General features: G+C 41.2%; 2 protein-coding genes across 3 annotated transcripts; both read right to left on the bottom strand.

Annotated features, from left to right (window-relative positions):
* Window positions 1-58: 58 nt before the first annotated feature.
* On the bottom strand, window positions 59-3,548 carry ptger1c (prostaglandin E receptor 1c (subtype EP1)). Its single transcript, XM_084037355.1, has 4 exons — window positions 3,314-3,548; window positions 2,132-2,237; window positions 599-1,519; window positions 59-458 (listed from the first exon to the last, which is right to left on the bottom strand). The coding sequence occupies exons 3-4, from the start codon at window positions 1,517-1,519 to the stop codon at window positions 222-224; spliced, it is 1,158 nt and encodes a 385-aa protein (XP_083893481.1). The 5' UTR covers window positions 2,132-2,237; window positions 3,314-3,548; the 3' UTR covers window positions 59-221.
* Window positions 3,549-4,326: 778 nt separating this feature from the next.
* On the bottom strand, window positions 4,327-12,374 carry adgre5a (adhesion G protein-coupled receptor E5a). Of its 2 annotated transcripts, XM_084037347.1 has the most exons (19): window positions 12,022-12,374; window positions 10,476-10,553; window positions 10,078-10,248; window positions 9,844-9,990; window positions 9,554-9,700; window positions 9,040-9,162; window positions 8,840-8,883; window positions 8,641-8,745; window positions 8,252-8,405; window positions 8,011-8,133; window positions 7,710-7,900; window positions 7,452-7,616; window positions 7,133-7,327; window positions 6,716-6,933; window positions 6,545-6,605; window positions 6,374-6,465; window positions 6,043-6,211; window positions 5,861-5,956; window positions 4,327-5,313 (listed from the first exon to the last, which is right to left on the bottom strand). In XM_084037347.1, exons 1-19 carry the CDS (start codon window positions 12,050-12,052, stop codon window positions 5,275-5,277), a joined length of 2,349 nt encoding a protein of 782 aa, XP_083893473.1. In that variant the 5' UTR covers window positions 12,053-12,374; the 3' UTR covers window positions 4,327-5,274. The 2 variants fall into 2 exon arrangements, with proteins under 2 accessions (XP_083893473.1, XP_083893474.1); XM_084037348.1 differs by lacking the exon at window positions 9,040-9,162.
* Window positions 12,375-12,646: the final 272 nt, after the last annotated feature.

The following is a 12,646-nucleotide window of genomic DNA, read 5'->3' as shown; positions in this document are numbered from 1 at the left end:
TGCTTGACAGAAGCACCGGCACAGACTACTAAGTAAATGTTGGGAAATGTTGGGAAAGTCTGATTCAGTCTCTTTATTCACAACGCTGCATTGTAGACGCGTGGCTCGCTGAATATGCGCCTCACTGAACCCTTTTGAAAAATAACACATTTTACCCCCACAACACACAATATAAATCATTTATTTCAGTCCATAAGAGGAAAAATCCAAGAGCAACATGGTCATTGCAGACTGAAAGCTGGTCTGTGTGTGTCTGTACAGGACCTATTTACTGTCTCTCTGGGTCTCTGTGTGTAGAAAGCACAACAAACTCTGACAAGCACTGCCTTCCTCAGTAAGATGTAAACCCAAGGGTCCAAGATCTGATTCCAGGAGGCGATACGCAAGCCCACAAGAATGAACCTGTCTTGCTCGTTGGTTGGGGTTCTTTGGTCGAAATGCATCACAAGAATGTGGATCTGTATTGAAAAAGACACACAGAATCACAAATGAAGTATAGCTGTTACTTTAACATCGACATTTATCTTAAAATATCTGAACACTAAAAGGTGGAATGGATCTATAAACAGATTCTGCAATCTGAAAGAGTAGTACTCACAAGAAACGGGCTCCAGCACACACAGGAAACCACAGTGATCACCGCCAGTTGCACCATCATCTCCACATCCAACGAACAAAATGAAGAGGAAGATGTGGGCGAAAAACGACAAGTGCAACGACATGCTGATTTTGTATTGGCGTTGTGGGACTTCATTCTGGCCTTCAGCAATGACAGACCACTCAGGATGTTGCAGAGCAGGGAAAGAGTGAGTGCAGCGAGGCCCAGACAGGAGAAGGCCAGAACTAGGCTGGTGTCAGCTGTAGACTGCGGACCATGGATAGGCAAGAAACACCATGTCCCAGGTGACTGGGTAGTGTAGGTGCCCACAGCAAATAAAGGTAGAACTGCCAGCACAAGCGCCAGAGAGGACATAAATAATACAACTCGCCACACATGACCCAATGTGATCATAGAGGCATGGAAAAAGGGCTGGGTGATGGCCACACAGCGCTCCACTGCCATGGCACAACCCAGTAGCAAAGGGCATAAGCCAAAAAACACCATGGTCGCCCCAAAAATCTGACAGAATTCTTTGGTGGGCTTGCCAGCCTGTATTTTATACCTCTGACCCATGTGCAGATACAAAGCAAAGGCGCCTGGGATCACATGACCTGCAAGGTCAGCCAAAAGCAACGCCGATGTCAGTAGCAGAAATGGCGCTTTGGATTGGCGGCGGAACAGGACACGGGACTTAATCAGGATGCCCAGAGCCGTCAGGTTGGATATGGCTCCAAATACCATAGTGAAGCAGGACAACCCTATACTTGAAGATTTGACGACTGGCCAAGTGCTGCTGTTCAGCCAGGGACTGGGCTGTTCAGAGGAGTTGATCTTCAGGCTCTGGTGGAGGATGGACGGCGTAGAAGAGTTGGAAAATGAAGCCATGAGTATAGACGGTGTCCTCATCTTTAGGGTCATCTACAGAGAAACACAGGCAAGTTAAAACACATCCAATCGTTCAAACAAAGCCACTGAGGGATGCTCTTTAGCAAATGTCATCATTTTCTGCTGTCTAAAATGTGTTTCAAGTAATTTATATGCAGCAGAATAGAGAAGTCTTAAGTGCAAACTTGTGTTCTAATGAATGCTATGATACATGCGTCCTTAGGCCACTAATAGACTGATTACAACAAGTGGTCTGCCAGTGACACATAGGATTTAGAGCTTAATTAAATGAGCCACTTCTGCACAGGCAATAATACAGAGGAATGGATGAAACACTGCCCTTCTAGTATTATAATTCAGGTGACAGTGGGTGGACAGATTTGTAGTGAGACACATGACCAGACCAGGTTTAAATACAGAACATACCACGGAGCCAAGTGGAAACCCAGAGGACAGCATTGTCCAACCTTTTAACGAACTTTACTGACATTTGTGGTGTGGAAATGTAGGGAACTTGTGTAATTTCTGCAGATTTTATTTGGTTTGCAAAACTCCCACCAGACATTGTGTATTCCTGTTTCACAAAATGTTCTTCTGCTTCATCACATTTCTTTTCACCCAATCTCTCACTTGCCATTAACCTACCTTATTTATCTTTTGCTCCACAACTCTTCACTTGGCTGGTACCCTTCCTCCATTACTCCGTTTCACAGTGTTTTGGTTTTGATTCCATCAGTGTCCCTCGCCTTATCTGTGTTGGAAAAACAGAGTGTAGTATTTATAATGTGGGATAACTGAGAATCACAAATCTATATTTAAGTCTCCAAAGAAACCAAAACTATAGTGATACTAAACTCTTGGATGATTTTAAACCGCAGACTTGCAACTGGCAACAACAGACTTGATATTTGATATCATTAAATTTTAACCGGCAGGATGTGCATTAGCAATTTTCATCCTATTGTGATACATCACACATGCATTAGACACAATACTTGATATTTGTAACAGGTTAATTGACTCAGCCTTTTCACAGGGGGGCCAACAATGAGAGTATGGTGCATTGATAGAAATCTTAGAAAGAGCCCTCCAGTGGCAAAATGTTCTGGGAGTGTGCATATAAGAAAACATCTTTATCTTCATCTTCATATAAGAAAACAGCAAGAAAATAAAAAACTGCAGCTGGAATCGATCCGGTTCTTTTCCATCCTTGTAGGACAGCATGGCTGATAGAATCATTTGAATCCTTAAACGTGTCTGCTTTAATGAGGTTGTCAACTTGTTTTATCTTCTCTCTTTTTTATGGGAAAAAAATATCCACAAAGTATTTTTGTTTTTGCGTTTCTTCGAACCATTGTCTTACTTCATCAACAGTCTGTGTACCTATACACAGAGAGACGTGTTTTCCCTGGAGTGGGTGAGGAATTTAGAGGAACTACATGATTAAAAGGAATCCAGGGGTTATGTTGAGGATTTGGAGGATGTTATATGAAAAAAAATTGTCTTGTCGGCCATGATATAATTTACCATGGCAATTGTACAGACAGATATGGGATGCTGTCTGAAATATGTCTTGTTTAATTCTTATCTTACTGTGTAAATGGAAAAAAAACATGTCTTGGGCATAATGAAGGAATGCCCAGCTGACATCGGGATAGTGCCCCTTCTGCATTATCCACATCTCAAATCAGGATGACTCAATCTCTCATTAACTACTCACGGCTCTCATCGACAACCACTTATTTGCTTCCAGAGGAGACTATGCTAAGCATGATATCTATTAAGTAAATTGCCATGAAAAGGTTATGAAAAATAAATGAAACTTACCTTCAGATGTCTCTGGATGAAGACTTAATTATTTGGGGCGGCTCAGAGCAAATGAGAGAGGACGGATATGTCCCCCTTGTCCACAGAGCTGCCTGATTTGACGCGTTCACTACTAATCACTATTGTTCCGAATAATTTGCTCTCATATTCCTCCCTGTCTTCTCCTCTGCCTCTCTGAGAGAGTCTCGTTCTCCCTGGTCTGGCTTTCTCTCAGCTATTTTATCTCTACATGCCGGATCTGCATTTTCCGCCCTCTTTCCCCCCCTCTGGATGTGGTCCTTCCATCTATTCATCTTCTCTGCTGATCCTTAGTACCAGAGGGGATCTCAGCCATTACTTCCATGTTGGAGTATTGATCCAGCACTAGCTGAATAATTCAACAGTAAAATAAAGTCAGGTATTGCAAAAAAAAAAAAAGCGTCAATGATTGCTATATTCCCCTCAAAGCAGAAAGATATTTGAGTTTCTTATCCATGCTTATCACCCTGTCAGTCCCATAAACATACAGTAAGCACAGGCCGGCATCAAAGGAGATTGAAAGAGCGTGATGATGATTATGTGCCTCAAGGGTTTCTGCTATACTCTCACAAATGCATCAAAGATGCATCAGCAGACTCTACCAAGATTTGTAGTGTTAAAGAGGGAATACTCAGTTTGATCTAAAAAGTCATAAAGTACAATTTGTTTACCAAGTACCAATTTGAAGACTTCACAGTTGTCTTTGGGGCCATCATGTCCGTATCTCACACAAACAGGAAGGAACGGGAGATAATCGTCTATTTCCTCTGTATGGATAAGTGTTTCTAGTGAGCTTTAAATTAACAAGCCAGATAAGTGTACCAACAGTTAGCAAAGGTAAGAGAGTGTCAGACATGAAGTAACAAATGAAGAAAATATCATTTTATAGGTTTGGTTTGCTCTTGTTGTTATTTCTGCTAAATGTGGCCTAAAGAACTATAAAGTTAAAGATGTGCTGGCCAGCGGTGGGAAAATCTTAACATGGAGCCCTTAAACATGAGGTAAATCAAAATATTTATTTAATTTTAAGCTTCCAGGAGAGGCGTGAAGTATCAAAAAACAAGAAATATAAATCAGAAATACAGAAGAAAACATGATTATTTTGATTAAATATCGATCACAAATTCCAAATTTGTGCTAAAACCAGTGCTTACAACAGTACTAATAACTAAGTACTAATGGACAATAATAACATAAATTATCTTTAAACGTTCAAGTTTTGAAATAAAGTAAATAAAAAAACTCTTTTGATATAATTAGATACAACACATTTAACATGTTACAGCATGCTGAATGGAGCAGGAATGCAGCCACTTATTGTAGTACAGCAATATAAACACACATATACTTTACATTTAAAATATATTTCTGTCTCATTTCTTTTTGTTGGAAATATTCAGATAATACTATGGTGGACGAGTTCTACAAAAATTCTTGCTTCAGAAATGTCTGTCAGATTGTCTAGTTGAATAAAGTACCTGGATGACATGACAAGCCATATTAGATGATAAAACAAGTCTTTGTAACATTATTTATCACATGATATTTTGGTCCAGTCCATTATTTTTTTAAACCTTTTGATAAATATTCAAATAAAAAAAGTATTGGCATGAAAGTAAAGCACACTATGTGCTTTAATCGAGGATTCTCTTAACATTCAGTTTTTGAAAACCGTATAACCGACAGTCACTGTCATTTCTCATTTGGACATAAATCCTTAGCTATTTATTAAATTATAACTGTGAACAGTTCGGTTTTAAATAGCTTATAACACAAAAACATAACAACAAAAATGTGAAGAACATCAAGAGAAGGATACTCTTTACAACATTGTGCAGTGAAGCAAACTGTGCATTGACCAGAAATGGCAGGGAAGCAGATGGCCGCAAGTCTGTGATCCAAGTCTTCAGGAAATAAATCAGCAATTGCTCCTGCGTCCCTGTTTAGCTCCTCAGATGCGAGTCCTGGGTGCTCTTGGACGCCTGAGGGGAGCGACACGCTGATCAGTCACAACAGACACTTTCCATACTCTTTCATTATCAGGAAAACGCTGTAGTTTGACACACTTCACTTCACATCTCCTATAACACCTCATCATCTTCAAACCCTGAAAGAATTATGCGTTTGCTTTTGGAAGATTTCCAATGACCTTAACCTCATTTAGCCTCTTAAGCAATCTCATTACAGATCAAATGTTAAGCTATGCTGTCCACATCCGTACTTAACGTTTGATTTTAATGAACTGTGTTTGGTCAGTGAACTAAGCTGCCATTAATCTGTTATTTAACAGTAAGTAAATGCAATTATTTTACAATTATTAATACAATTATTTTCTAATCTGCTTTAGGCAGTGTTTTATGAATATGATAGCTTAATAAACGAGAAATAGATATCATACTGCATCACATTGAATTTGTTGATTTGTATGATGAAATGAGTGTGGACTGCACATTTATTAGATAATACAGTTTAACTTCACCGTTATTCCACCTGAATCAGAGACATGGCAGTGAAATATATATGACTTACATTAGCGTTGCTGGTATGTGAGTAACTGATGTTTGAGTAGCTCTCCTTCCTGGGTGCACAGAATCTGGACAGGATGTTCCCATATTCATCTCTCACCTAAATACAGGAAGACCTCATTGAGTTTTGACACCAGCAAAACCAGCAGAGCCTGTTCTATTGTTTTTTAGAGGAACTTGGCCGACCTGTTTGGAAAGCAGACAGTGCATGACGAAGAGCATAACGCCCTGAAAGCTGCCAAAGATGGTGAACAGGTAAGACACGATTATTGTGCCCCCCTCAAACTGGAAACAGCCAAAGATCCACATGGTGCCCAACAAACACAGCTGAGCCACTGCAGTAATGGTGAACGCCCTGCAGGAGGCAACAAAGATACACACAGGTGAAATCTGCACATTATATATTGGGGGGAAGTCTGAATATAGAAAATGTGCAGTTCCACTTGTCAAACATATGCTCTCTTATTTATATTCATACAGCATATGGCCTGATTATTGTTGGCAGCTTGTAACTCACTTTATTTTCTGCAGATTGTCCAGGTCAGGGTTTAAACTTGAGAACTTCTGTGCCAACTTCCACACAGTGATGAGAAAGAAGAAAATGTTCACCTGAAAGGCGACAGATGATAGCACCACAGTCAATTTTAGGGATCATTTTTCATCCTCCAATAAATCTCATCCTACTTACAATGATGATGATGCAGGCAGGGCCAAAGAAACTCCAAATGAAGTCCAGATTTAACCAACAACTGCAATGCATATTGAGAATGTATTGAGCAGACTAAATGGCAACATAACCTCAGATTCAGGTATGAATTAAAACATGAGCAGGATGAGTTGGGGGGGGGGGGGGACTTACTGTCTCTCGGTGCCATATCCTTTGGCATTAACCAAGGCAGAGATAGTGACAATAACAGCTGGGACTCCGTAGCCACCTGCCATCATGTAGAGGGTTTTCAAATTGGCGTTAAAGACCAGGACTACCATCCTGAAGAGTTGTATGCCCTCCAGACACATCCAGCAAAATGCTGCCAGGAAGAAGAAATGCAGCAGCCCTGCTACCACTGCACAGCCAACCTAATGCAGCGGGGGGGAGACATTTAGATCACAATGACAACAGGGAAAAAGGACAAAGGATGGGGAGAAAGAAAAAGGGAGAAACTACCTGCTTGTTTATAAACCTACAGCACCTACATAAATCATTCAGTAGCTGTGTTGTTACTTATGTATATGTATTTTGACTGTGCAAGCTGTTGCAGAAATATTTCACATTTACCCGGCTCTCTGTACGAGAGATGCCTGCGAGGAAGATGGCGGTGGCGACGAAGAGGCTGATGCAGAGGTGCAGGTGGATTGTGGTCCTTGAGCTTTTGATGGATCGAATTAACGAGAACGTCAGGATGCAGATGAACAGGCAAATTAGGGAAAGGGACAGACCCAGCCAGGTGATCAGCTGCAACACAAAGTTATCCTGTTGAGAGAGAGAGGGGGGTGGGGGAGATGGGGTTTACATTACAGTACACAGACATGTACCGAGGTTATGACTAGAGACGTTTTGATTTGTTTCATCATGTATGTAACATAAGAGTGTTAACCTCTATCTCATAAAGCGCCATTAGCACGGCAAAGCTGCTCAGATGGTTGCAGGAACACACGGTGTATTCAGGCGTGGACTCCACCACACTGCAGCCACGGGCAGACCACGACCCTCCGTCCTCCGTGGAGTCCCAGAACACACAGGTGTGGTCGGATTTGTTTGTCTGGGAAACCAGATAAAAATAAAGACACATATAGAAGTAGTATTTTTCTCTGCAGAGATAGATTGTTATTCTTAATGGAAAACTAGATGCTACCTTTTCGAGGTGGTGGATAGTCAGTTTGACTGGCTGTGAGAGGTGGCTTGTGTTTCTGTTACTGACAGAGACAGTCGTGACTTTAGAGTTGATCTTAAAGCGGTGGTCCTCTCGCGGTTTCATCCCACTGAAGAAGCCCTCTGCAGAGTCTTCCAGGTTTGCGTAGCTCAGCAAGGACACTGTTGTGAAGCCTTTCACAATCACAGAAGAAAAATCACTAGATTAGGCGAACATTCATCACATTCATCTCCATCTTAATGAAACAGGTTGAAAACGTGTTGATTACAGGTATGACTGTTACCAGGGTATGAGGAGTAATCTCCAGCAGCTGTCTCCAACAGGATGTCCAGCTGAGCTTGGTTAGATGATAAAGTCACAGCTCCCTGGGGTAAGTCAGCCCCCTTCTCTACCAGCAGCTCCAGCTCTGGACCCACAGAGATCCATTTTTATCAACATTCATTGCTTGTCTGTTAATACTGTAGATGATGCAAAATAGACCACGTAGCAGCTGTTAAAACATCTAAATATCAACATCTTCATACCTGTGTGAGTGGAAGACCTTGTTGTCCCGGGGGGCTTAATGAAAGGTCCTATGAGCTTCAGCATGCTCTCCACTATGCTCAGAAAGGTGGAGACTTTCCTGTTATCATTGAAGGCTCCGCTGGACAAGAGCTTGTCGATCACAGACAACAGTTTCTACAGCCACAGGAGAGGAGGGGGAGAGTGAGAAACAGGAGACGGAGTCAGACTGAGGCAGACATTCTGGCTGCATACCACCTCAGGTCAACATAAACAGTCTACACAGAACTCCATGTGACAGAGCCTGAAGAGGGCAGAACATCCTATTTCTGTGCTTGTTCTGAGGAACTGGAAGCATTTTTTTTTTTTGCAAAATCAAATAGCATTTCAATCAATTTATGTGCAGAAATACCTTGAGTAGGTCCTCTCCATCCAGCTCTGTTGGAATCTCGTTTTCTGTAAGGTCCAGACAGCTTTTTTTCAACTGCATCATGAGATCACGTGCCACGTGAAATTTCTAGGAGAGCGTTTTGGCGAGAACAAAACAGCAGTATGAAGCAATACATATTTTTAATCCATAGTTGTGATTAAATCGGTTGTTGTGTCATTACCTCTTGCAGTTTGGTCACATCTTTGAACACATCGCAGTTTAACGCTGAGGAAACATGAGGTTTTGTTCAGTTAAATGTGCATGACAATGACCATATAAGGATATCTAGACTCATGAAGAGGTTCAGTGTATATATTTACAGAGAAAACACTGGTTTCAATGATGAATGCTGGAAAATTTTGAGCTTTGCAGTGTTTTTACCGGTGCAGCGAGACCCTTTGTTGCCATAGTTAGTGAACCCTGCGTGGCATGCACAGTTATGGCCGCCGGCTCCGCGGTGACAGGTTCCATTTCCGCAGATTGTCTTATCAATCACACATATGTCTTAAATGGACATAAATCATGGAGAGTTTCAGTCTGCGCTAATGGAAAAATAAATATCCTGGTCCACCCTATCCAAAATGGTGCTTGATTTTAACGACAATGCATAGAACACATAAAGCAAGCCTGGACAGAACCAAATAACAGAGACCTAACTCACTTAGAAGTCAGAATTCAAATCAATTATTTAAACTTTGAGTTCCATTTTTTTTTCGTGGAGCACTTTTCTCGAAAGATCACGACATCATGACCATGTTATCAGATGAAACAACATCTACAGTTACATCTGAATCACGTGAATGAATATTTTATGAAACGATGTGAGACTCATTATTAGATACAATTACTTGTAAAACGAGGAGCATTTTGCAGCATCACGTCTCATAGCCCTCACCTTCACATTGCTCATGATTGCTGGAGAAGTTAGATTCTCCAGATTTCAGTGCAAAGCCAGCGTTGCAGACACAGTGATGACTGCCTGGTGTGTTGATGCACGCTGCATTTTGACCACAAAAACTTTGTTCTTCACATTCATCAATATCTGTATGAGTGAGAACAGGACATATAAGAACAGCGGAGGAAGGAAACCACCACTGAACCACCAATGTTCTCTCAGCTTGAACACTAGAAATATACACAGTACATACATAAACATACATACAGGGTACATGGTAAGCATCTTACCTTTACATGTAACGTTGTCACCATTACGAAAACTTTCCGACCCAGTAGTGGAAATGTATCCGACGTCACAAATGCAGGAATAATGTGGAATTGCGTTAAAACATTTGGCATTAGGTCCACAGATGCCTTCGAAGCACTCGTTGACATCTTAAAGCAAAGAAATCAGGACTTTTAAGTTTAAACTGCGACTGCAGCAGTCAAGCATTGAATCAACGTGCAAGATGTTGTATGTACCTAAACATGTTGCAGATGTTCCAGCTGAAAAATTTGCAACCCCCGACGACGATGTAAAACCATCAGCACATTGGCAGTAGAAGCTGCCGATGGTGTTGAGGCAGACTGTGTTATTTCCACATGGCCCATCATCATCAGGATAGTCCTCATCAACAGCACACTCATCGAAATCTTAACCAACGAAGCATACATGTGGAAAAATGGATGTGAATAGGACTCTTAAAAACTCAAAAATAAAGTTAGGTGATATTACATTTCAGATTCAATTTGAACCCATTATTTGATGTCACATCACTCACTCTGCAGTTTTTGGGCATTTTTAAATGCCAAGATGATAATTGCACCCATCCCACAACATTTTTTTTCATGGTATGTTAAAATAGGGTTGTTTTTCCTACCAATGCATGCTTGCTTCACAAGATTAAATCCTGGAGGGCATGTCTTCGACGGAACCACGACGAGGGAGAGGTACAGAGCTGAAAATCAAGCAGGCGACAAGTTTAATACTCTCAGCGTTCAGCTGCCCATGTTAGATCTACACTAACCACTTTATTTGAATTGCAGCTATGCAAATATCTTGCTATGCTATATGCAGCTACAGTGACATTAGGGATCAGTTTGACCACATTAAGAATCTCAGAAGTGTTTTGCGAAAAGGTAGATTCCCTCATTTTCTAGCCTCACTTCCTCAGATTGTTCTCACAGCACCTGCACCATAATTCAACACATGGGTGTCGCTGCTTCCTATGTATGAGGAAACATCAGCCGGCATGGCACAAGCACAAAAAAAGCATTACATCCTCAGACTGTACGGGCACGCACTCAGTCCTCTGAGGTCGCCTGAATGACACCAGATGAGTGTAATGTACACTCAGCACATGGAAAAGGGAAGAAAGAATCCAGTTACTCCCATCCCCCCATTATCAGTTTATACAATGATTTTAGATTCATTAAAAGTAGCGGTTAATGAATTGTTAATTAGTGTTTAATAGTGGCCTCTAGCCATGCTGGAGGAAACATTCTACATAATGTAGAGCCAACAAGTGTTTTGAGATACAATTTCTGTTCCTCTATCATGAAGAAAATCACGATTGCATTCATATCCTGGCAACAGCATAGTAACAACCAAAACAGTGGTTCACTTCGCTTGCAATCTTGACATGATAGCACGCTTCAGTCGTCCGCTCAAGTTGTCATCTCTCAATGTTGTGTTGTCTCATGGCAACACGTAGTTTCTGTTTCCTGTGTGACTGGGGCCACTATGAGGCGACAAGCAACGTGAGCGCTGCGTGATGAGGTCACAGTGTATAAATATCACTTTAAAAGCAGAAGAACAGCGGTCCTCTGTGCAGTGGGGCCCAGATAGTGAGTTGATTGAAGAGAAGTTGCTGTGTTCAGCATCACTCTCCTTCATTCGACCTCTTTCCCACATTCAGGCTCTGACTGCTGCAGACAGGCTCGCATTAATGGAGAGCTGTGGCGGTTTGAGTCACTCATTATTATACTTTCTGTCGGTGAGACTCGCTGGCAGATTTTAAAGTTGTTAAACAGTAAAAAGACATGACATTTAGAAATAATATTATATTACTTTTTTTTTAATTTTGTCTTGTCTATTTTGTTAAATTAATTTTGTTTTTGTTTTTGTTAGTTTCTCTGTGAAGCACTTTGGTCGACATCTGTTTTTTAAATTTACAAATCTGACATTTATTCACTTTTTTAAAATTAATATTTTTAATGACAGCAGGCAGTGTGTCAAATACAAAAAGTGTCAAACATGACCAGTTTTTTTAATCTAAAGTGTGATGGAAAAACAGAAGACAGAAGGTTTACAGGCAAATCCAACCAGTTCATTTCCCTCTTTGCAGCACAGAAAATATCCAAACTTTCATAACAGATGATTTTCCATCCCAACTTGTGTGCAAATGGATGACAGATGTGACTCACCCAGTATCAGGAGGTTCCACCTGCCCGTCATGGTGAAGAGAGAAACACTGTCCAGATATCTATAAGTAAAGCGGGGAACTCTCTACATTTAGATGGTGCCGGTCTGTCTCTCTTGTTGTCTCTTCAACACGTTGCCCCACTTGTTTCTGTAACTTACAAAATATAAAAAAGGAAGAAAAAAAAACCATCCAAAAGTCAAGCTAATGGATGTGGGAAAAGTAGGTTCGGTATATGCTGATACCAGCAACTAAAAAATATAAAAATAAGTGCTGGAATCAGTTGTCTCTCAAGTCATGAGGTGACCTCTCGTCTGTCTCTTTCTCCCGTTTGAATCGTCATCTGCTCTAACTAATGAGGTGACATGCTGAGATGACTAGTTTTTCTGGGGAGGGGTTTCTCTCTCTCTCTCTCGCTCTGTCACTCTCTCCCTCTGAGTCATGTCTTTGACACAGAGGTTTGTAGAGGAGAGCAGGCAGAAGTTGCTGAAAGTAATCCCTGCTCTTGTCGGGGTGGGGTGACAGCGAGGGGAAATGGCTATGCCAGCCCTCTCGACTCGACTTCCATGACAGCAATGTGTTACTTATCAGTGTTTTTGCACAGGTGATTTCTCTCTCTCCCTGCCCAT

Source organism: Eutrigla gurnardus (assembly GCF_963514095.1).
Source record: "Eutrigla gurnardus genome assembly, chromosome: 20".
NCBI classification, from domain to species: Eukaryota; Metazoa; Chordata; class Actinopteri; order Perciformes; family Triglidae; genus Eutrigla; species Eutrigla gurnardus.
Note: the sequence above shows the minus strand (reverse complement) of the source record. Positions and strands in the feature narration are given on the sequence as shown.

Bases quoted from the DNA above. Each gene is read 5' to 3' on its own strand.
- ptger1c (XM_084037355.1), bottom strand. From the start codon at position 1,519: ATGACCCTAAAGATGAGGACACCGTCTATACTCATGGCTTCATTTTCC. The intron at 459-598 runs GTGAGTACTACT...TTTTCAATACAG, and splicing joins TGTGCTGGAGCCCGTTTCTT to ATCCACATTCTTGTGATGCA.
- adgre5a (XM_084037347.1), bottom strand. From the start codon at position 12,052: ATGACGGGCAGGTGGAACCTCCTGATACTGG. The intron at 7,328-7,451 runs GTTAACACTCTT...CTCTCTCAACAG, and splicing joins TGGCGCTTTATGAGATAGAG to GATAACTTTGTGTTGCAGCT. The intron at 6,212-6,373 runs GTGAGTTACAAG...TGCCTCCTGCAG, and splicing joins GACAATCTGCAGAAAATAAA to GGCGTTCACCATTACTGCAG.